Below are 22,174 nucleotides of genomic sequence, written 5' to 3' on the forward strand. Positions count from 1 at the left end.
GAAATAAACAGTTGAAATTAATATGCCACAGAAAGACCTACTGCTGACTTTTGGTCAACTTAAGGATGTAACACACTACACTACTTTTGCCCCGATTTACAATTCGGATAAGTTAATGCTAGTTGCTGAAAGTCAAAGTCAGTCTGCAGATTTGAGTTGACAGATTTCATAGTAAATCACGCAGTGTATGATGGTCACAGACTCAGATTTTTTAGCTTCAGGCTATGATCCATCAAGTCAGAGGATATCAAATATGTTTGATATTTTGAGCTGATTTGAGAACACGTTGTTTAAATTTGTCAAACATCTAGCAACAAGGCGCACGTTTCTGCGTGAGTTTGCGGTGATCTGAAAGACTTTATAATCTTTCCGAGGAGGACCTGCAAGAGGTAGGATAGCCTATTTCCATAAGCACATGGCCCAACAACAGATGGCTGAACCACTTAGAATAAAACCTCCTACATTAAAACAAATTAAACTTTTTATGAAAAAGAAAATTCAAAAGAGGAATAAAAGGCCAACTTGACCAGCCAACCCTGAATGAAGGGACCATCAATCTCTTCAATGCTAACTTTTGTTCAATGAGTTTTACTCCTCCAGTTTACATCTCCAAGTAAGTTACTCCCACACCTACCAACAAAAATCCCTTGATTTCAAGACATGAAAATGGAGTTAAATGTCGAAAACTAACCTTTAAAGTGTATGCATGTTGTGACCTTGATGCGCAAATGGAACTGAATGTGTCCGTCAGAATGTAAGTGTACCCGAACGAGTGGGGCACCAAGGCATTTCTAAGTGGATGGCATCACATCTGCGACCTCTGGATGTTACGTAATAGGAACCTGCTGTGATGAGCAATACTGCGTTCCTCCTTGTAATTTTCCTCCAACAAGAAGCTCTTGTCTGCTAAATATAGAAAGGCTTAGCACTGCAAAAAAAAAAAAAAAGAACATCTCTCCCATTATGAGATGTGAACATTATCGAGCTAAGGGAGTGGTGAAGAGTTCTGTGGTGATAGTCTTGTGGTAACCTCCCTCCATTTGAACATAATTAATCAAGGATAATTACAAAAGAAATGAAAGGGGCACATCTGTCAAGAATGAACAACATCTCTAGGGTAATTAAACTGGTACTGGGAGGGGTGGACATTTGGTTTGCATAGTACCGCCAAAACAGATTATGCCCTACACGGCTTAAGCATTCATTTATCCTTTGCTGATATGATTAATTGTCAAAACGGCTGGATGTGTGCAGAGTCTCCAGCTGAGGTAGAAATGAATGAAGCGACCTTGGGCGATGATGCTGAGCAAGCATTATCAGGTGCTCACGCTGCAGCTCAGGATGCTGAGGCAGTGTGAGAGAGGCATCACTGCAAGCCGATATATCGCAGTGGGAGGAGGCATTTACGTAATTTTCACACGAGAGACAGAAGGGTACAAGACAGAGGGGAATTGGAGGTCTGAAGGGGCTACAGATAATATGACAACATTATTCAACGTTGACAATAAACTATGGAAGAGATTACTGGTGGATGTGCAAATGTACTGCCTATTTATTGAAAAAAAAAAACTTAAGACAATTAAAATGTAAATAAGACATACAGTAGTGTTCGAGTGCAATCTAGTACATCTTACCTCCTAAGTCTTTAGTTTTTATGGCTGATATGATGGCTGAAAGTACAAATCTTTAAATTTTTACTCATTATTAACTTGGTACAAAACTTGCTAGTTTTCAAGAATTACAAATAAGCTTATCAGTGTCCAAAAATCAAAATTACTGAAAAACCCTACTACTTCTTAAACTACTACTAGACAACAGCAATAAGGTTACCAATACATTATTTATAATTTGAACCCAATCAAAATTTCCACCTTCCAAATTAAGCCATTATTTTCGTAGCACATGACATATTCCTCACAATGCTAATTTTATTCAAAAGGAAACCTCAAAGATCATGAACTCAGACTTCTGCTTTTGAAAGTCTGGGACTTTTTAGCCCAAGACATGATCATCCCAGGAGATTGGCCCACAGCTAGAGAAGAATGCAGACAGTAAGGAACCGCTGGCCAACACAGACCAATTAAATCGCATCAGATTAAACAGACGCCCCAGTCAGATGGCTTCGTAGATAACGGCATACTCAAAAAAACCAAACAGTGCTGGAATATTTTTAAGATACCTACACTCCCATAACATATCACTTCCATGCAAAATCCTACGCCACATTTTGGCCACCTTTGAGGAAGCACTAAATGGAAAACTACAGTAACTCAAATCTGTTTACACAAACCCAAACAGGATGTGATTACAGATTTTGGGAGTTGGACTTCACCTAAACAAGTTTAGCAACACTATATTTGATACAGCATGAATTTTGCAAGGATGCATTTTCCGTTCATTCAAGTCCTGGCTTGGTCACGTACAACATTTCCATCTACACACAGCCAACTTATCAGTACAGTTATTGCAACTTAAGCATAGCTTTGGTTATATACAAGCTGCTATATAAACATCAGACACTACAGAGGTTAAAATTATTTTTTGCAGAAAGCAGGTGTGTCCAAAATCAACATCCCTGAGGACACTTACGATTGGCAATGTAAAACTTGAAAGAACCTAAACAACCCCACCTGACGGCGGCATTATAAAACCAAACAGTGAGTTTGTATACTGCACTACAAAGACGTGAAATCCATCCCACCAGACCAGCCAATACCTACCAACAAAATCCCTTGATTTCAAGACATGAAAATGGAGTTAAATGTCGAAAACTAACCTTTAAAGTGTATGCATGTTGTGACCTTGATGCGCAAATGGAACTGAATTGTGTCCGTCAGAATGGAAGTGTACCCGAACGAGTGGGGCACCAAGGCATTTCTAAGTGGATGGCATCACATCTGCGACCTCTGGATGTTACGTAATAGGAACCTGCTGTGATGAGCAATACTGCGTTCCTCCTTGTAATTTTCCTCCAACAAGAAGCTCTTGTCTGCTAAATATAGAAAAGGCTTAGCACTGCAAAAAAAAAAAAAACAGAACATCTCTCCCCATTATGAGATGTGAACATTATCGAGCTAAGGGAGTGGTGAAGAGTTCTGTGGTGATGGTCTTGTGGTAACCTCCCTCCAACTTGAACATAATTAATCAAGGATAATTACAAAAGAAATGAAAGGGGCACATCTGTCAAGAATGAACAACATCTCTAGGGTAATTAAACTGGTACTGGGAGGGGTGGACATTTGGTTTGCATAGTACCGCCAAAACAGATTATGCCCTACACGGCTTTTTTGAAGCATTCATTTATCCTTTGCTGATATGATTAAGTGTCAAAAACGGCTGGATGTGTGCAGAGTCTCCCAGCTGAGGTAGAAAATGAAATGAAGCGACCTTGGGCGACATGCTGAGCAGAGCATTATCAGGTGCTCACGCTGCATCTCAGGATGCTGAGGCAGTGTGAGAGAGGCATCACTGCAAGCCGATATATCGCAGTGGGAGGAGGCATTTACGTAATTTTCACACGAGAGACAGGTAAGGGTACAAGACAGAGGGGAATTGGAGGTCTGAAGGGGCTACAGATAATATGACCAACATTATTCAACGTTGACAAACTATGGAAGAGATTACTGGTGGTCCATTGCTAGACGCAAATGTACTGCCTGTTTTTTAGAGAAAAAAAACTTAAGACAATTAAAAATGTAAATAAGACATACAGTAGTGTTCAAGTGCAATCTAGTACATCGCGTTACCTCCTAAGTCTTTAGTTTTTTATGGCTGATATGATGGCTGCTGAAAGTACAAAATCTTTAAATTTTTACTCATTATTAACTTGGTACAAAACTTGCTAGTTTTCAAGAATTACAAATAAGCTTATCAGTGTCCAAAAATCAAAATTACTGAAAAACCCTACTACTTCTTAAACTACTACTAGACAACAGCAATAAGGTTACCAATACATTATTATAATTTGAACCCCAATCAAAATTTCCACCTTCCAAATTAAAGCCATTATTTTCGTAGCACATGACATATTCCTCACAATGCTAATTTTATCAAAAAGGAAACCTCAAAGATCATGAACTCAGACTTCTGCTTTTGAAAGTCTGGGACTTTTTAGCCCAAGACATGATCATCCCAGGAGATTGGCCCACAGCTAGAGAAGAATGCAGACAGTAAGGAAACCGCTGGCCCAACACAGACCAATTAAATCGCATCAGATTAACACAGACGCCCCATTCAGATGGCTTCGTAGATAACGGCATACTCAAAAAAACCAAACAGTGCTGGAATATTTTTAAGACTACACTCCCATAACATATCACTTCCATGCAAAATCATCCTACGCCACATTTTTGGCCACCTTTGAGGAAGCACTAAATGGAAAACTACAGTAACTCAAATCTGTTTACACAAACCCAAACAGGATGTGATTACAGATTTTGGGAGTTGGACTTCACCTAAACAAGTTTAGCAACACTATATTTGATACAGCATGAATTTTTGCAAGGATGCATTTTCCGTTCATTCAAGTCCTGGCGTGGTCACGTACAACATTTCCATCTACACACAGCCAACTTATCAGTACAGTTATTGCAACTTAAGCATAGCTTTGGTTATATACAAGCTGCTATATAAACATCAGACACTACAGAGGTTAAATTATTTTTTGCAGAAAGCAGGTGTGTCCAAAATCAACATCCCTGAGGACACTTACGATTGGCAATGTAAACTTGAAAGACTAAACAACCCCACCTGACGGCGGCATTATAAAACCAAACAGTGAGTTTGTATACTGCACTACAAAGACGTGAAATCCATCCACACCAGCCAGCCAATAACATATCAGCCACAGAAGACAAAATACACTGCCAGATCAAGCAGAGTTTGATGGTTTTCTAGCTTGCCAAACATAAACAATGACTCTGAATCAACACAAGAGTCTAAAAGGAGACAGAAACGATGGAAAGATGAAGAGGACAGAAAAAAGGAAAGATAGATCAACAAAAAACAAACTCAACTTTTTAATCAAATACATCTGGAACTTTTTCACATTGGCGAGCAACCTTGAAAAACCCTGGAACTTTAGCGAGTTGTTATATATAGCAGCACCGCAGTAAAATAAAACTACAACCATATGTAAATGAAAAAAGGAAACAGCAACTCTCGAGCCTTCCACATGAAAAGCACGCACTGGTCTGTTAGCATTCACTATTTTTTGAGCCCACTTGCTAAACTTTCCAAATCGAGGCAGAGGTCGAAACTAACACTGGAGAGGGCAAAGTCTGCCCTTAGCAATTGGCAAAAAGCAAGCTAGGAACACAGTGTCCCAACCAACATTGGTCTGTAGCTACCACACTCTACAAAAAGTCATGAGCTGCATTGATTTTGAACTTCAGATAAAGGCTCTTTCTCTTGCCGAAGATTCTAGGTGTCATCATAGGACTGATTGCCCAGCATACCTTTAAGAACATCCTCAACTCCAAGGCAGTAGAGGACAAGAAAAACATGCGGAAGAGGAGGATTAAACATCCCAAAACTGTCAGTTTTGATACCTGTAAAAGAAGCAGTCACAACACACTAGAACCCCCATGCAGCTTGTGAAGTCAGCAATCAGACTGTCCCGTCCTCTCTTGAGCCAGCTTTAAGATGTACTACAGGTAAGCGGCATCCGTTAGAGTGTGAACTCTTGGCATTGCATCTTCGCAGATCTGCAGTGGAGCGCCAAACTGTTTCTCCTCACACTTTCTGACTCCCTCTCCTGTTTCCAGTTGCTAGACCGCACACAGTCGGGGCTTTGTTAGGTGGCGATTTCCCTTGGCGCGGTGCAGACAGAACAACACTTCAGTCAGCAAACAAACACAAGCGTCCGCAGCAGGCAAGCACAACGCGTACAGTCACTCAGCACTTGTGTGTTCCTCTCTGCTGATACCCTCAGTTTCCCCCTCCCATCTTCCCTCTCTCTCTCTGTCTCTCTCTTCCTTTCCTCCCTGTCTCCCGTTGGCTCTGACTTTGAGGCGGGAGCGCTGGGTTGGCAAATAGTATTGCTGCAAACCGATGACGGCTCACTGCAGGAATATTCTGAGCCAGGAAATTTTAAGGGCCCAAACAGCCCCTGCAAATGGTGCCTTTAGGGAAATTTTCTTCCCATGAACACTTTCTATGCTCTTAAGAAAAAAATAAAAATAAAATAAAAATAAGTTCCAAAAAAAAAAAAAAAAAAAAAAAAAAAAAAACACTCCTCATGGGTCAGTACCTAGACATAAGTGACCAGTGTGAGGGGAAAAAAATACAACTCTGGAGGCAAAGTTATTAAAAAAATAATAAATAAATAAATTTATTAATTTCTGGCACAAGGAGTTACATGGAAACAACAGGAAAATGACTTAATCTCGTATTAATATAAAACCAAATAAAACAAAATATTTTCTGGTAGTTTAGCAAAAAATAATGTTCTACTCTAAGCTTAATCCTAAAGATTTCCCATCTCTCATTGTTCAGACAAACAATTAGTCCAAAACTCACAGCATTGGTTGAAGTTCACATCCTGATTTGCTTTTGTTTTTCCATTTAGAGAGCCTAGACTTGTCACAGAGACAGTGTTATTTCTCAGTTGAACTAACAAGTAGTAACCTCCATATTTCAAAATGTGTGTTATTTTTTTTTTTCATGTGAAAGAAAATAAAAAATACTGAAGAATCTTTATGCACTTTTCCACACGCCAGTTATGGATAGGAACCATGTCGGTCAAGCTCCAAATAGGCCAAACATCACAATTAAACCACTATTAAAGTGGTCCACATGGCTTGTGCACTTTATTCCTGGCAAACAGACTAAAATGTATATTGTTATACATTGATAGCATATTGATAGTCTAACCTTCTGTCAATGACCAGTGTGTCAATGTTCCCACACCAGCTTATATGTTAGTTTTATAAAACTTTCAGAAGACTTAGAATATAGTACGAGTCATATTGACTACTTTTATTGGTAGGTTTTTGTTTTTTTTTCACCTATTGTGTCAATCTAAAACCACTGAGAGGAGACCTCAAGCATCAGTTTTAAATCTTAACCCTCTCTGCATTAACAAAGCAGCAACCACAGTGATCTTCTCCCAGACTCGGTGATGTTATCCCTGACTGATTACGAAGCAGAAGCCTGTGTGATAAGAACCTTCCCTTTGTGATGACAAGGCTTCAAAGAGGACAACCGTTTTCCAGGAAGAAGCAACATGTTGTGGGAACACCAGAGGAAAGTTCCATGGAAAATTGAGATAGTAGAAATTAATCCTGCATGATCTTTAAGTGCTAATTAAAACATTCAATTTAAAGCCAGAATAAGGTTACATGAGTAAACAACTAGTGAATTTTCTTCTTAAATAGAGCAGGAAAGCATGGTAAATAACATGAGCAGAGAAAGTGCATGTGTCTTGTGTCCTAATGATCTGACTATGAATGGACTGGTCAAACAGTAGGAACGGTGTTCTGAAATATTCGGTGTCTGAGATTTTCGGTGTTTTTATTACTGGTTTACCGGTGATGCTATGCGTTCGTTTCGGTTCTCTCAATGGAAATGGGAGAAAAGTAACACCCCTCCCTCCTAAAAGCAAGATTTACAGGTTTACTGGTTTATTCCACGAAATCAAACCCAACACTGCCTGGGTTTCATGGTTTCGTTAAGAGAAAACGTGGAGGTTTTAAACCATGGAACAAGTTCGTAAACTTAACAACGCTGCAAAATCAATGCATGCGGCTGCAAGCGTTCGTTACACATTAAGCCTTACTAAAACACTAGTATTTGTAAGGTCACAGTCAATTTAAACGCTTTTGAAAGAGTCTCGTGCAGTGGAAACGCGGACTTTTCAAACGCCCTGCGTGACCGTACGGAAGCGCGTAATGTAACACATGTGGCTTTATGGAACGTTCTGAAATTAGAACGCGAACGGTTAACATGCGTTTAAAAACAAACAAAAGAAGCAAACTCAACATTTGGCGAGAAAAAAACCTGAATACAAGTCATTCGAGTCAATTACGCCAGTTCGATTTTAAAGTGCTTACCTATTTAAGGTGTACGAACCGTTCCGTTTGAACCTCATTTTGGTTGATAAAAATTTGACGATTAAATCCAGAACTGTAAATATCAGGCTGCTAACGAAGTGTTACAGTAAGCTGCTGAAACACAAAGAGAGGGGAGTCCTGAGTACGAGACCGCCTCTAATGCCCGTTTGTCTCAGTAGGACTGGCTTAAAATCAGACACAGGGATGAGAAGCAGATTAACACCTCACTGTGTGTCTGTTAAGTTATTTAGGACAATAAAAGGTTATGTTTTGTCTCAGATACGTTTCTTTTGGCGAAACTGCGGCATGACTGCGCGTGGAAACTGGCAAACAAAGAGAGAATGTTTTGCCAGACAGAGTTTGCGTTTTAATGTATTTATGTGTGTACAGAGGGAGAGAAAGAAAAATGTTGGGCTCATACCACCCACTTCCATCCATTTATCTTCTTCCAAACAGTGAAAGCTCAAAGGATCCTTCTGTAAGATAAGTTTTAGCTGTTTCCCAAGACATATCGGGAAGAGCTAAAAATAGCCATAATGATATACTTTAGAAAGGTCTCAACCGAGACCCCACCCAATACAGCAACACCGTCTGGTTCCAATTAACTTAAAGAGCCAGACTAAAAATAGATCCAGACCAAAAGTGAGAGCAGTACATCTCTGAAAGCAACAAAAAGAAGAGCACATCTTTCATGTATCAGTGTAAAATGGTTTATTTAATCACCAAAAGTTCACTTCAAGAATGACCATAAAATTGGCATATATTAATTTTAATTTTGGTGTTTAATTTTTTTTTTCTTTTTTTAAACACAACAAAATGTTATGATAAAGCGTGCTCTATATTAATTCTCTATGTGAAGCATGCATAATTTATTGGAGCCACAGAAAGACAATTGTTTCCCTGAAAAGATGCACACTACACAATCTTCCAGCCCAGGGTGAAGTCATTATGCACATTAAAAACGTCTTGGGACAAATATAGCCTAATGTTATTCAGTGGAGAACATTGCATCGCTGGCACTTAAACTGGCAGTAATCAAAAAAGTCCATGGACAGGTTATTGCTGACAAGATACGACATTCGGTAAGGGAAAATCATGATATCATCTGACATTAAAACTATCTATCTGAATCAGGAAACTAATCAGACTTATAATCACTTTTAGCGAGCATAGGGGGAATGGTAATAAAAATATAAAAATGAAAATAATATTGTATATCACAACTCTCGTGATTACAGCTTTTAGCGACTAATTTTTGCTTGTAAATGGTGCTTGATCTGTGCATATTTCTCTCCTGATTCAGACGAGACACTTTTACACTCGAAAAAGCAATGTTATGAATAGAGGACTCATATTTTGCCTGTAAGCAATGGATTTGTTCCTTACAAACAAGGAGCTTTTGCTTCAAAAGATGTTAATTTTGATGTTTTTATCAGCTGTTTGGACTCTCATTCTGACGGCACCCATTGATCCACTGGTGAGCAAGTGATGTAATGTAAAATTTCTCCAAATCTGTTCCCATGAAGAAACAAACTCATCCACATCTTAAATGGCCTGAGGGTGAGTACATTTTCAGCAAATTTTCATTTTTAGGTGAACTATTTTAATGGTTTATATTTTATATTTTCTGGATGTATTACTTTTTCATTTCTTGCTTTACAAATAAACATGAATTTAAACTGAATTGACATTTAATTTATTTCTAAGAAATAAAAATTCATTGATCTATATTATTATTATTATAATTTTAATAATATTAATAGTAATTAATTTAATATTATATAGATCAGTGAATAAATTTCATCTTTCAGTGTGATTTAACCACAAACATTTATTTGATCATACATACAGAAATTTGATAGAAATTTGTGTTAAATATATACACACAAAAGTGCTTAAATAAAACTTTATTTGTTTATTACCTTAAATAAAAAAACAAAACATGAATGTTTTCCTGCATATTCGTGTTGGACTCATGAAACTCCTCACATGTGTGGCTGTCTTTAATTTCTATGAGATGCCATTTAATGAAACTCTTTACCTGACCTTCCGGTTCAAATTCCTATTCAACATCCTGTAGGGTGTGGCGTATTCAGATGCACACTCATGACTTGAAAGGGAGCCAGTTCATACAGTTGTAATCTTATAGACCCTGCAGTGTGTGCCTTGTGGCGATCACACAGAATATGATGAATATATTTCTCTCTTTGTAGGGGAGTCTCTTGCGGAGAGCTTATAATCCAACAGGCTGGCAGGACCATCATTATAATTACAGCTAGCTAGCAGTGTCCTGAGTAATCGATGCCTGCGGCTGCAGTTTGCAAAGAGTTATGCAATCCTCAGCGAGAACCATAAATGCACCAGGACAAACCAGCCATACAATCCTGGGACAAACTGCTATTTACTGTGCAACATGGACACACACACACACACACACACACACACACACACACACACACACACACACACACACACACACACACACACACACACACACACACACAAACAAACACACACACACACCAGTTTCATAAGCAGTACATCTAGTTGTGGCTAAACCTTGTGCTTTAATGGCAATATGTTGAGTTTTGAAGCTGAAAAGCTATTCTTATCACATTTCAAATAACTCTGAAATACAAGGCTGCTTACTCTGTATCTGCGGCAAGAGCCTACTGTTTTCAGCAGAACTAATGCTCAATATTTCAGAGACATGCAGATTTGGGAAATTTTGCCTGCCAAACGGTTACAAAACTCAAGGGCAAGTCTCCCACATGCACCATTCATCACTAGGGTATAAGGTTAATGTCATGTTCGAGAACAAGATGGAAGACCAAGAAAAATGCTAAGAGGAGAATAAAGTCAAATCTTCCATCACACAAAATCAAAATAGCATTCCGGGGAGATTGCTTTATCTATCTCTGCTTAGTTATTATATTAACTTATAATAATAATATTTATTTATATATATATATATATATACACATATACACACACATACACAACACACACACACACACATTTGATATTTATGTAATGTAATTTCATATTAAATCTTTTTATTAATTTTAACAATATTTATTAAATATTTTAACAGACCTATATCTAATCTATAATTATTTTAAGATTTATCTAGAGAACCCAATCAGACAAATAAGACAAAAATATATACTTTGTAATTTATTTATTGAGAAAATGATCTAGTGTTACATATCTGTCAGTGGCAAAAGTATGTGAATCTTTGCTTTCATATCTGGTATGACTCCCTTTTGCAGCGATAACTGCAGCTAGACATTTCTTGTAACTGATGAAGAGCAGTGGCGTTCTCCTTGCAACTCTGGTTGTTCAGTGTTCTCCCGATGGTGGACTTTAAAGGGGTCATCGGATGGTTCATGTACTTTTACAAGTTGTTTGAACTGAAATGTGTGTTGGGAGTGTGTGCCACTCTATAATGATAAAAATCCACCCAGTGTTTTTTTTTTTTAATCAACCAAAAAAAATACCCACCCCTCAAATCAAACCGATCCCATCTCACGTTGTAAACAAGAACATACAGGCCCCTCCCACTAAAGTTTGATTGACAGTAGCGTTTCAGCACAGACTGGACTAGCGTCTTACCTTAGCTCCACCCTGATTAACTTCAACAATCCCTCAATTTTTCAACCACAGAACAAAATTAAAAAAAAAAGACTCTCCTAAGCGATTGAGGTGTTCTGTTGTTGGATGTAATAATGAACAGAACAGTCGTCATTTACTCCCGACATCTGCGCCGCTGAACTCGCAGTGGATTACATTTGTTTTTGAAGAGAATGCGCCCTGGATCTACATAAATGCGTCTATCTTCGCACGATTCATTCATAGTCCAGCTTCACCAACAGAAGAAGTGAGTATAAGGTTTTTTAATGAATCTTTGCAAATCACCTTTCCTAATAATGTGCTAATTAGCAAGTTTCACGATGAATGGGGCTAAAGTAAACAGTCCCTCTGAAAGCAGCTCGGAAGAGAGGGGCGGGGTCAGCAGAGCTCATTAACATTTAAAGGAAAATGCCACAAAACGGCTTCCTGTGAAAAGAGCTGTTTTCGACAGGGTAAAAAAGGTGTTTTTTACACTACCACTGAGAAATTTTAACCAAACTATGTTACAGAATTTTCATTAAGAAAGAATCATATCAACTTGTGGAAAATGGCCATCCGATGACCCCTTTAACATTAGCCAATGTGAGAAAGGCCTTTATTTGCTTAGAAACTACCCTTGCAGATTATTACACGTCTTATTCATGCAGAAATACTGTAGTACTTATATATATATACAGTACAGGTCAAAAGTTTGGAAACATTACTATTTTTAATGTTTTTGAAAGAAGTTTCTTCTGCTCATCAAGCCTGCATTTATTTGATCAAAAATACATTCTGTGATGCAAAGCTGAATTTTTAGGATCATTATCACATGATCCTTTAGAAATCATCCTAATATGATGATTCATTATCAAAGTTGGAAACAGTTCTGCTGCTTAATATTTTTTCAGAACATGTGATACTTTTTTAGGATACTTTGATAAATAAAAAGTAAAAAAAAAAAAAAGAAGCTATGTTTTTAAAATATAAATATTTTGTAATAAAAATATACACTACTGGTCAGTAATTTTGGGTTCAGTAATTTTTTTTTTCTTTCTTTTTTTTAAATAAAATCAATACTTTTATTCAGCAAGGATGTGTTAAATTTGATATAAAAAGTGATAGTAAAGAAAATATATTATTAGAATATATAATATTAGAATTTTTATTTTTATTTTTAATAAATGCAGTTCTTTTTAAACCTTTTATTCATCAAATATATTAGACAGCAGAACGGTTTCCAACACTCATAATAAATCAGAATATTAGAATGATTTCTAAATGATCATGTGATAGACTGGATGTTACATGTGACACTGAAGGCTGGAGTAATGATGCTGAAAACTCAGCTTTGCATCACAGGAATAATTTTTTTTTTTTAAGTATATTCAAATAGAAAACTATTATTTTAAGTTGTAATAATATTTCACAATATTACTGTTTTTTCTGTATTTTTGATCAAATAAATGCAGGCTTGATGAGCAGAAGAAACTTCTTTCAAAAACATTAAAAATAGTAATTTTCCAAACTTTTGACATGTACTGTATATATATATATATATTTATATATATATATATATATATATATTATATATATATATATATATATATATACATACACACACACACACACACACACACACACACACACACACACGGATGAGCCTCAGAGCCTCTGCTGTTTTGCGCAGCACTGAGACTCATAACAGGCCTAATTACAGAAGAAAAGATAGAGAATAATACATCAAATATTATTTCTATTTGTTGCCTCACTAACCTAATTAACATAACAAGATTTTGGTGGCAGAGTCAACACTATGATGAAGCGACGCACGATTCCAAACCCTGATTATACCAGCAGAGTCAATGAAACCTCAGACGCCGTAAACTATTTGGCGCCAGGAAAAAGTTGACGAACTTATGTACCTCAATTTATGTTTGGATAAACAGCTGAATAATGTGATATTAGTTTTGACAGAAGTTTAATATGATAACATCAGTGGGAGGCTAAGTAGAGACTATAACAGCCGCTGTGTTCTTCTCACTCCTCTAAAACATTCCAATCATGACTTCCCAAAATGCTCCAACATCACTTTTAAATACAGAAAGGAGCCATTACATAACATCTTTCATTTTGCTTTGAAACAGACTGGTAAACTGTGAAAATGAACCATCAAACTGGAGAAATAGCAGGTATAAACGTATAAATATGCCAAAAAAAAATAGGCATTAAGGGCATAATATTTATTTTACAGTAGTAGCATACATATATAGTTTTAGAGAGAGGATGCAGTTATGATTGGAGGTGATGAAGTGCTGCCATCTAATGTATAAATGAGGACATAACATACTTTTAGGGGAACACATAGGGGTTCAGAAGACTTGGGAAATATAACAGATCATATAAGTCATATGAAGTACTTTTATTGTGTGTTTTTGTCCATTTTTCCCCTTCAATGTATGGAAAAGAGCAGCCTAGACATTCTGCTAAACTACTCTTTTTGCAAGTCGTATGGGTGCACTGACATGAGGATGAGTGAATGATGACAGGATGTTTTTCTTAATTTGGTGAACTATCACTTTAGTAGCCCTCCCACAATCCACATGAATGATTATGAAACTCTTTATCAGGTGGTTTTCTTCATGTTTCAGACCCTGTTTCTGAACTATGTGGTTTTTGCTGGAAAATTAGTGTAACTGTTTTGTTTCGTTGCAATATCCTGTAATCTAGAGCATAACACTTGAAGTCATTATACCGTGTATGGTTTCATTTCTGTTTCATAAACTGAATATCTGACACAAGGAGTTTCACATAGTTCTGCAAACACATTTCAGACATGAGAGAAAAAAAAAGGGGAAAGAAAGAGAAAGAAAGAGAAAGAAGAAACTGAAGAAACCTGCATTTGCATGGCTGACTATTAAACCAATAAACACTAATAATGGAAAATACAACTTAAATCACAAGTTACACCACAACTGTGTCAGTTTAATAGAGAACAGAAACCTCAAGGTTCAAAAACAAGACAAGCAGTTATTGTAACTGTCTGTCTGAGGTCATTTTGGGGCGTCCTGCAGCTGTCAAGCTTTTACTTGCTAAAGACCACTAACTGCCAAATAAGACAACTGTTCTATACTGCAGTGAAGGCCAAACACAGCATCACATTTTGCACAATGCTTCACAAGCTGTTTATACAGAGATATCAAGTAAGAAATAAACTGACGTAGATCTATGCAATAAATGTATGTCTGTTCTGTCTCACGGCCACAGCATTGTTATATTTAACGTCAGCATGCGAGTAATTCAGGATCCATATTGTGAATCGCAAATGGATTATTTCCTGTCTGAAAAGAACAAGATTTGTTCTCAATAGTGACAGTTTAGAGGCCACATCCACAGAGAGATGCGAAAGACGTTACGCACCTCCTCAACATTTTCTATCGCTCTTTTGAATCTGTAGTTCCTTTGAGACATTTAGCAATGAATACTTTTGCTTTTAGAATGATTGGGAACGGATATGAAAGGAAAATCAAGAAAACTCAGTCAAATTCTCATTCAGACTCAATGCATTCTCTTTAATTACAATGAGGCAAGGGCAGTTTATAAATTAATAAATAAAAACATTTAAAAATAAATTATAAAAATAAAACATAAAAAAACAAAAAATAATAAATAATTAAATAAAGTTTAAAATTAGTTAATTAATTAAATAACAATAAATAAAATTAAAATAAATTTCTAAATCAATTAATTCATCCATATATAACTCCTAACATTATGATAAACCATGTCCAGAGATGCCTCTATTTACAAGGCTCATTATTTTGCTGAATGGCAGGAGCTTGCGGGTAGACCAGTAATATCAGCACCTATGACTGCAGCTGTACGAATGAGCTTTGGGTTTGACTCAATGCCAATGGCACAGGAATGTGAACTTATCTGACCTTGTCTTGCTGTCTATTGGCTGGATGTATTGCAATCCTCCCTTTAATAATTACCCAGCACACAAGTCAAAGAAGTTAAAGGTGATATTGGTTAATAAACAAACTGTTTTTGTTCTGAAATGAATGAATGAATGTTATATTTATTTTTAAATAATTTATTCTGAAACTGATTACTTAATAAATATACATTGTCCAATAATAAATAAATAAGTAAATAAATAAATAATAATAATTAGTTATTATTATTATAATTATAATATTTAGTTATTATAATAGTGTTTTCTATTAAAAAGATAAAAAAAAATAATTGTACATTTCAAAAGTTGCATGACTGTACTATATATATATATATAATATATATATATATATATATATATATATATATATATATATATATATATATATATATATATCCTTTTATATGACAAATGGCGTTTGGTAAGGTGGAATATTGTCATCCCTTCTTTTCAGTTTGTACATGGATGATCTTTCTGTTGAGTTAAATGAAGGTAAAACTGGAAAACAGCGCTAATCTAAACAGCATTTTTCTAATTCCTTAATAATTATTATGCATGCAGCTTTTCAAGTCATATTAATTGAGAGATAACCTGAAAAAAAAAAATATCTAAACTATTGTAGTCAAAAACAGAATCTTTTTCAAGTTTTTTAAACAGACGTTTAAAAAAATGGTGAATATCTTAATATTGATTAAAAAAAGTTCCATGAACACATGATAGCCTACATCAAGAATCCTTATGCATGACGTCCAGTACGCATAAATCATGTTAACATACATGAAACACACAGCACTGACCCTGAATGACAATAACAGCAATAGCAATAAATGAGAAAACCAGTAGAAACTATCAAACACACTTTTGTACAGTAAGAGTTCACTGAACTGTCAAATCCCTTTGAAAATCATTAAGCCATGGTCAGTGGCAAATCTTCGCTTCTGGTTGCATTAGAAAGCCCTTTAAATAGCTTTTTATGCTTTATGTGTATATTAAGAAGCTTTGACTGAAAAGGGTTATTATTTTAAAACTGCCGAATAAAACGCATGTAACCATGGTTCCAGAAAAGGGGAACAAGACGCTGCATCCCCTAGTGGGTACTATGGGGAATGCCTCCGGCATGACCGATGTCTGAAGCATGAGTCTAAACACACCAATGAACTTGACATTGGCAGGCGGCAGCCAATGATGTCAAAATTGGTGTGGCCGAGAGTATTAAAGAGGACCTGTAAAAAATGTCATCCTCTTCCTGTCTGAAGGAGACGTGCAGGAATTCCTGAAGCATGGCAAAGGGACGCAGCATCTCGTTCCCCCTCTCAGGGAACCATGCTTACATGCATAACCTGAGGTGAACAGTATACCCATGCTGTCATGCTGAAGGGTTGAGTCCCTTATTGGCCAAACTAAGTCTCAAAGTAGTCCTCACCCCTGCACCAGCAATGTGATCATAGACTGGAGCTTCTCAAGAACGGAAGCCTCAAAAGGAGACAGGAAACCTAACTACGTTCTTATTATTGAGGCCAGCATCCAAGAAGGCTCACAGAGAGCCTAAAATTCAGAGCCAACTGGCTTGCAAAGCTCTGCAGAGTAGAGAAATACCAAATCTCTCAATTAAAGGCGACCTAGCAACACTTCATTCTGCCAAGCCAATACCTAGCCAAACTCTAGGAGCGGAGGCCTCAGCATGACGACTCTCTAAAACGAGAGATTATGCTTATCTCTGGTGAGTGGAGGCCTTAATAACTCTCTTTAGTGAGAAGAGGCCTGCGGACAACAACGCAGAAGTATAAATGAAAACTGACACATAGCTAACAGCGTAAAGGCTATGGTGTAGGTCCGACGCAGAAGTATAAATCAGCCTTTACAGATGCGTGTTTAGACACACTGAAACAGACAGTCTCCTGAAGACAAGAAAGAGGATGACGTACTTTTCAGGTGCCCTTTTATAGTTTCGGCCGCACCAGTTATGTCATAGACTCCTGCCCACCAATGTCAAGTTCATTGTTATGTTTAGACTCATGTTTCAGACACCGGTCATGAAAAAGGCATCTGCAATAGCGCCATCTAGGTGGTGCAGCATAGAGTTCCCATTCGAAAGGGAACCGATATTAAGAAGTTCAAAAGAACCTGTCCTGACATGCAAGCCAAAAGGCATGACGATGTTTTAATAATAACAGCAGCATAAATATACATAAATATGCAGTTAAAATGAGTGAAAGGACAAGACATACTGTACCTCAGGACCAAATCAAATAAAAAAAGCATGACCTTCTGTCTAATCAGAGCTCATTGGCTGACAGCAGACATTCCTCCTCGACAGCCCATCACAAAGACTCTGACAAAAAGTCAATGCATAAGGGTTTGTTTTTGGTTTTAATAGATTGATCAAGGCTCTTAAGAGTCTGTTTGACCCAACATTTCATAAGCTACCTCAAGTCTCTTTTAGAAAGCTAGTTTGTTGACATTTTGTGTGTTGATGTTTGCTTTACAGTGCTAATGACTATGTGAACCCTATGAGCTAATTGTTAGCAGTGCACTTAAAATAAAACAGGTTAACCCAGTCACAAAAGCTAATCCGTAATCACAAGAGTGTCAGTCTTGCACTACACCTACTTGAATCAATGTGTCAACGATAAAGAAAACAATTTTTTTTTCTAGTTTAAGTTAACTTGTCTAGTTGAAAACAAGTTTAGAAATTTACTTCATGTATTTCTTATGATTTTATGAGCCCATTTCTAAGTTTTTAATATTCCAAGATAAAAAAAGTATATTATTTAATGAATATCTTGACATATTAATAAATTCTTTTTTTTTTTTTGTTGCGCCATAAGACATTTTATAACCTGCATTTGCTTTGCCTTGTCATAAAATTTTTAAATTATAGAGATTTATTGATCTTGACAGTCACTGGGGTTTGCCAGGGGTTTTCACTGTTATTATAAATTTTTTCGTTTTATTTGCACATTGGTTGCACCATGTGACTTTGGCGAACAACAGTTTTTAAAATGTTATTAAGCAGAGACGTTTTGTGATTTTTTTCTTTAAGAAAAGACTCAAGACACTGTATGTATGAATTTGCTTTTTTTATGTAGTTTTGAATAAATTAAGAGATGTGTACAAAAATGAGTGCCGCTAACCCATAAACAAGCATAAGGTGCAAAAAAAAAAAAAAAAAAAAAAAAAAAAACCTGCATTATATTTTATTTAAATTGAAATAATGCATCATGTAAGATCTATGGGAGTAAATACAATAGAGCTTAATATTACTCAACGTTTGGCTTGTTTTGAAATGTACTAGTATTGTCGGTTCTGTCAAAGTATAGAATTTGCAAGCAAACAAGCAAGTAAGCAACAATGCCAAGTAAAACAAACACAAACCACAAGGATAGACTAGGACCTTTCAGAAGGAAAGCACACTGCCATAATTCACCAAAAAACAAAATCAAAAACCGTTCTCAAGACTGAAAATAATAATGGCGTCATTCATCAGACCTTAACTAATCACAGTTTACTTCCTTTTTATTCCATGTACAGCACTAACTTTACATTTGTAGAATCACTGTCTACTTACAGTCTACAGGAAACAAATACATTTTAAAAATACTGTGTGTAAATGTTTACACAATATAGCAAAATACATAACTAATAACTGAAGTTGACCAGTCATAAAATCTTGACCTGGAATAATAAACATCACGGCTATTGTAAAATCTGACACAGTTCCAATAAAGCACTGCTCTGAAAACAATGGCTCCCTCCACCCAGTGGACAGCACTTCCTTCCCTCCGGCCTTTCTGTAATCGCTATTTTTTTTCTACATAATGGAAATCTCCACTCCAATTAAAGTTCTGTGCTCCATTCTATGTGTGTCAAGTGCCCTCCTTATAAAGTCTATAAAACTATTGCTAGCATTCAAGCAAGAATGTTAACCTGTCCCCTGACAGAACCTGACTGTTTCTTTACAGACCTTTTGTCTAAGCAAATTAAAGACAACATAAAATCTGATATTAAAATTCTGGCAGATACCGATAAGCTGCTTTACTGACATGTTATTGCAATAACCGATAAGATGAAATTATTGAAATGTGATTGCCGATAACAGATAAGGTGATAATTACTGACATATTGTTGTCGATAACCAATAAGCTGAAAATTACTGATATATTATTGCCGATAACATATAAAGTGATAATTGTTATTGCCATGTTATTGCCGATAACCAATAAGCTGATAATTACTTAAATTTTATTGCCAATAACCGATAAGGTGATAATTCCTGACATTATTGCTGATAACAGAGAAGGTGATAATTATTGACGTTACTGCTGATAACAGAAACGGGGATAATTACTGACGTTATTGGCATTATAAGATAAGGGGATAATTACTGACGTTATTGCTGATTACAGAAACGGGGATAATTACTGACATTATTGGTATTATAAGATAAGGGGATAATTACTGACGTTATTGCTGATTACAGAAACGGGGATAATTACTGACGTTATTGCCAATAACCAATAAGCTTGACCAAAAAAAAAATAAATAAAATAAAATTGGCCAATAACCAAGTTGGTACAGCTACTTAAAAATAAATAAATAAATAAATAAAGAAAGAAAGAAAGAAAGAAAGAAATAATAATAATAACAGTAACAATAATAATAATAAAAACTGCTTACAAAACCAAGGCTGCACAAGCAGGGAATTTATATACTGGCTGTTTTATTCTCCACACTGTAAGAAGTCATCTCATCTGTTTGTTTTTGTACAATTTGCTGACATCACTGGTTCCATTTTTCAAAAATATATTTTACAAAGTGGCGATTCCTTAATAATATTCCTTATTAAGATTGGGTTGTGAAAATCAAGTAAAAACAAGTCCTGACCTAAATAATTTCTTGAATAATATTCAGTCACTTTCATGTTGCCTTTATTGATAAATTTGCTTGTGAGTTGGAATCAGCACAGTTCAACCTGTACTTTTGCCTGAATGCTGGATGAATCACAGGGCCGAAGCCAAAATGCCACTTATACAAGACATCAAAACAGGAAAGGATTTGGCCTACCAGCCTGCAGTAGCCAGCATGATGCTTTATGCGGTCAAAACAGACAAAAAAGTAGCAGCAGTTCAACAGAGGATGTTTATGTAATGAGATAGGAATGTGAATGTATGGTGATTGCTTTGGACATGTTAAACCAGCTGTATGATGGCATAAACCCATAGGAATGCCTGACAATGTCTGACCTTCTGTCTATAACCAGAGGCTGAAGCCACTTGTGATCTGTCAGACAGCAGAGAAACACTCTCAAAATGATGCTCTGTTTCATGTTTCATCTTGCCTGTGCTTATTTGTATAGCTTTTACTTTTGTATATGGAAAGCACTTAAGTCAGTCAGAAAAGTCTATGGCAACAGATAGTCAACACCCTGAAGGTGTTGATGGGTGACATCTTTTTGAAGTCACAAAGTGACTGCAAGTTAGGGCTGTGCTATATGGACAAAAAAAACCTATCACAATTTTTTGATCAATTTTACGATTTCGATTTTAATCACGATTTTGACACACAGACATGCTTTACAGTATAAATTTGAAACATATTTCCAAAAGAAAACCAATGAGAGCTTTGTCAAAAAGTTGTAACATGCCTCTAGAACAGACACAAGTCAAAATAATCACTAAGTAAAGATGTCAAACAAAATATCTAGACATATGGCAAAAAAAAAAAAAAAAAAAAAAAAAAAATCTAAAAAAAATAAAATAAAACAAAACCCGTCCATTGTTTTTTATTTATTTTTTTTTTTTTTGCCATGCATTGGTCATAGAGCTCATTGTAGCGGTGCCTCAGGTGCTGAAATATATTTATTGCCCAAGGTTCACACGTACTCCGTCTGCAGTGCGTATACAGTATGTGTATGCGGTGCAGAAGCAGCAGCGAGAGCGAAAGCACATTAAAATAATGCGCGAGCGCGAATCTGTCCGCTCGCACGCAGATTTCCTTTGCTTTGTTACAAAACCAGACAAGCGTGCTCAGATACATGCTGCTCTCGTCTGGAGAGAGTGCGCGCAATTAAAATATGTCTCCTCTCACTCACTCACAACTCTCTCTATGCTCATGCGCTAGATATTCATTCTTTTCGCACTTTTCGATTTCTAACCTTTTCTGTTCACATCTTTTACCGCGTGCAGTGTGAACGCTCTGATCCATTAACATGGGCTTGGAAAAAATACACATCACAGAAAGTGTGTGAACATATGCCCAGTCTGTTCTGTTCTCGCTCTCCACTTAGGAGCACTGCATTCTGATTGGATAAGATAGCATACTGCGGCAGGTCGGGACCGCGGAAAATCGTGCTATAAAGCGATTTAGAAATCGCGCACCCTCAAATCGTGATTTTATTACGATTTTGATTAATCGCACAGCCCTACTGCAAGTCATTATTTTTTTTTTTTTAATAAGAGTTGCATTAATAAGATTTGAATCCAACATGAGCAACAGATAGATCACTTTATGCATATGAGTAGAGGTCGACCGATTCATCGTTTTGCTGATTAAT

The 22,174-nt window shown here is 36.4% G+C and overlaps 1 protein-coding gene across 4 annotated transcripts in view; it reads right to left on the reverse strand.

The window, feature by feature from the left end:
• The window catches only part of LOC109053360 (MOB kinase activator 2-like), a 48,060-nt gene that overhangs the window by 22,287 nt on the left and 3,599 nt on the right, over positions 1 to 22,174 (reverse strand). Inside the window, exon 1 of one of the 4 annotated variants that reach the window (XM_042715685.1) lies at positions 8,473 to 8,600. The exons of 1 other annotated variant lie outside the window; for it this stretch is intronic. In XM_042715685.1, the coding sequence (XP_042571619.1) occupies positions 8,473 to 8,489 (17 nt within the window). In that variant the 5' untranslated portion in view covers positions 8,490 to 8,600. Of the gene's footprint in view, positions 1 to 5,549; positions 5,921 to 8,051; positions 8,257 to 8,472; positions 8,601 to 22,174 lie in introns of those variants that run through there. 2 more of the 4 variants (XM_019070758.2, XM_019070760.2) reach the window with 2 other exon arrangements.

This window comes from Cyprinus carpio, chromosome A25 (genome assembly GCF_018340385.1).
Source record: "Cyprinus carpio isolate SPL01 chromosome A25, ASM1834038v1, whole genome shotgun sequence".
Classification (NCBI taxonomy): Eukaryota; Metazoa; Chordata; class Actinopteri; order Cypriniformes; family Cyprinidae; genus Cyprinus; species Cyprinus carpio.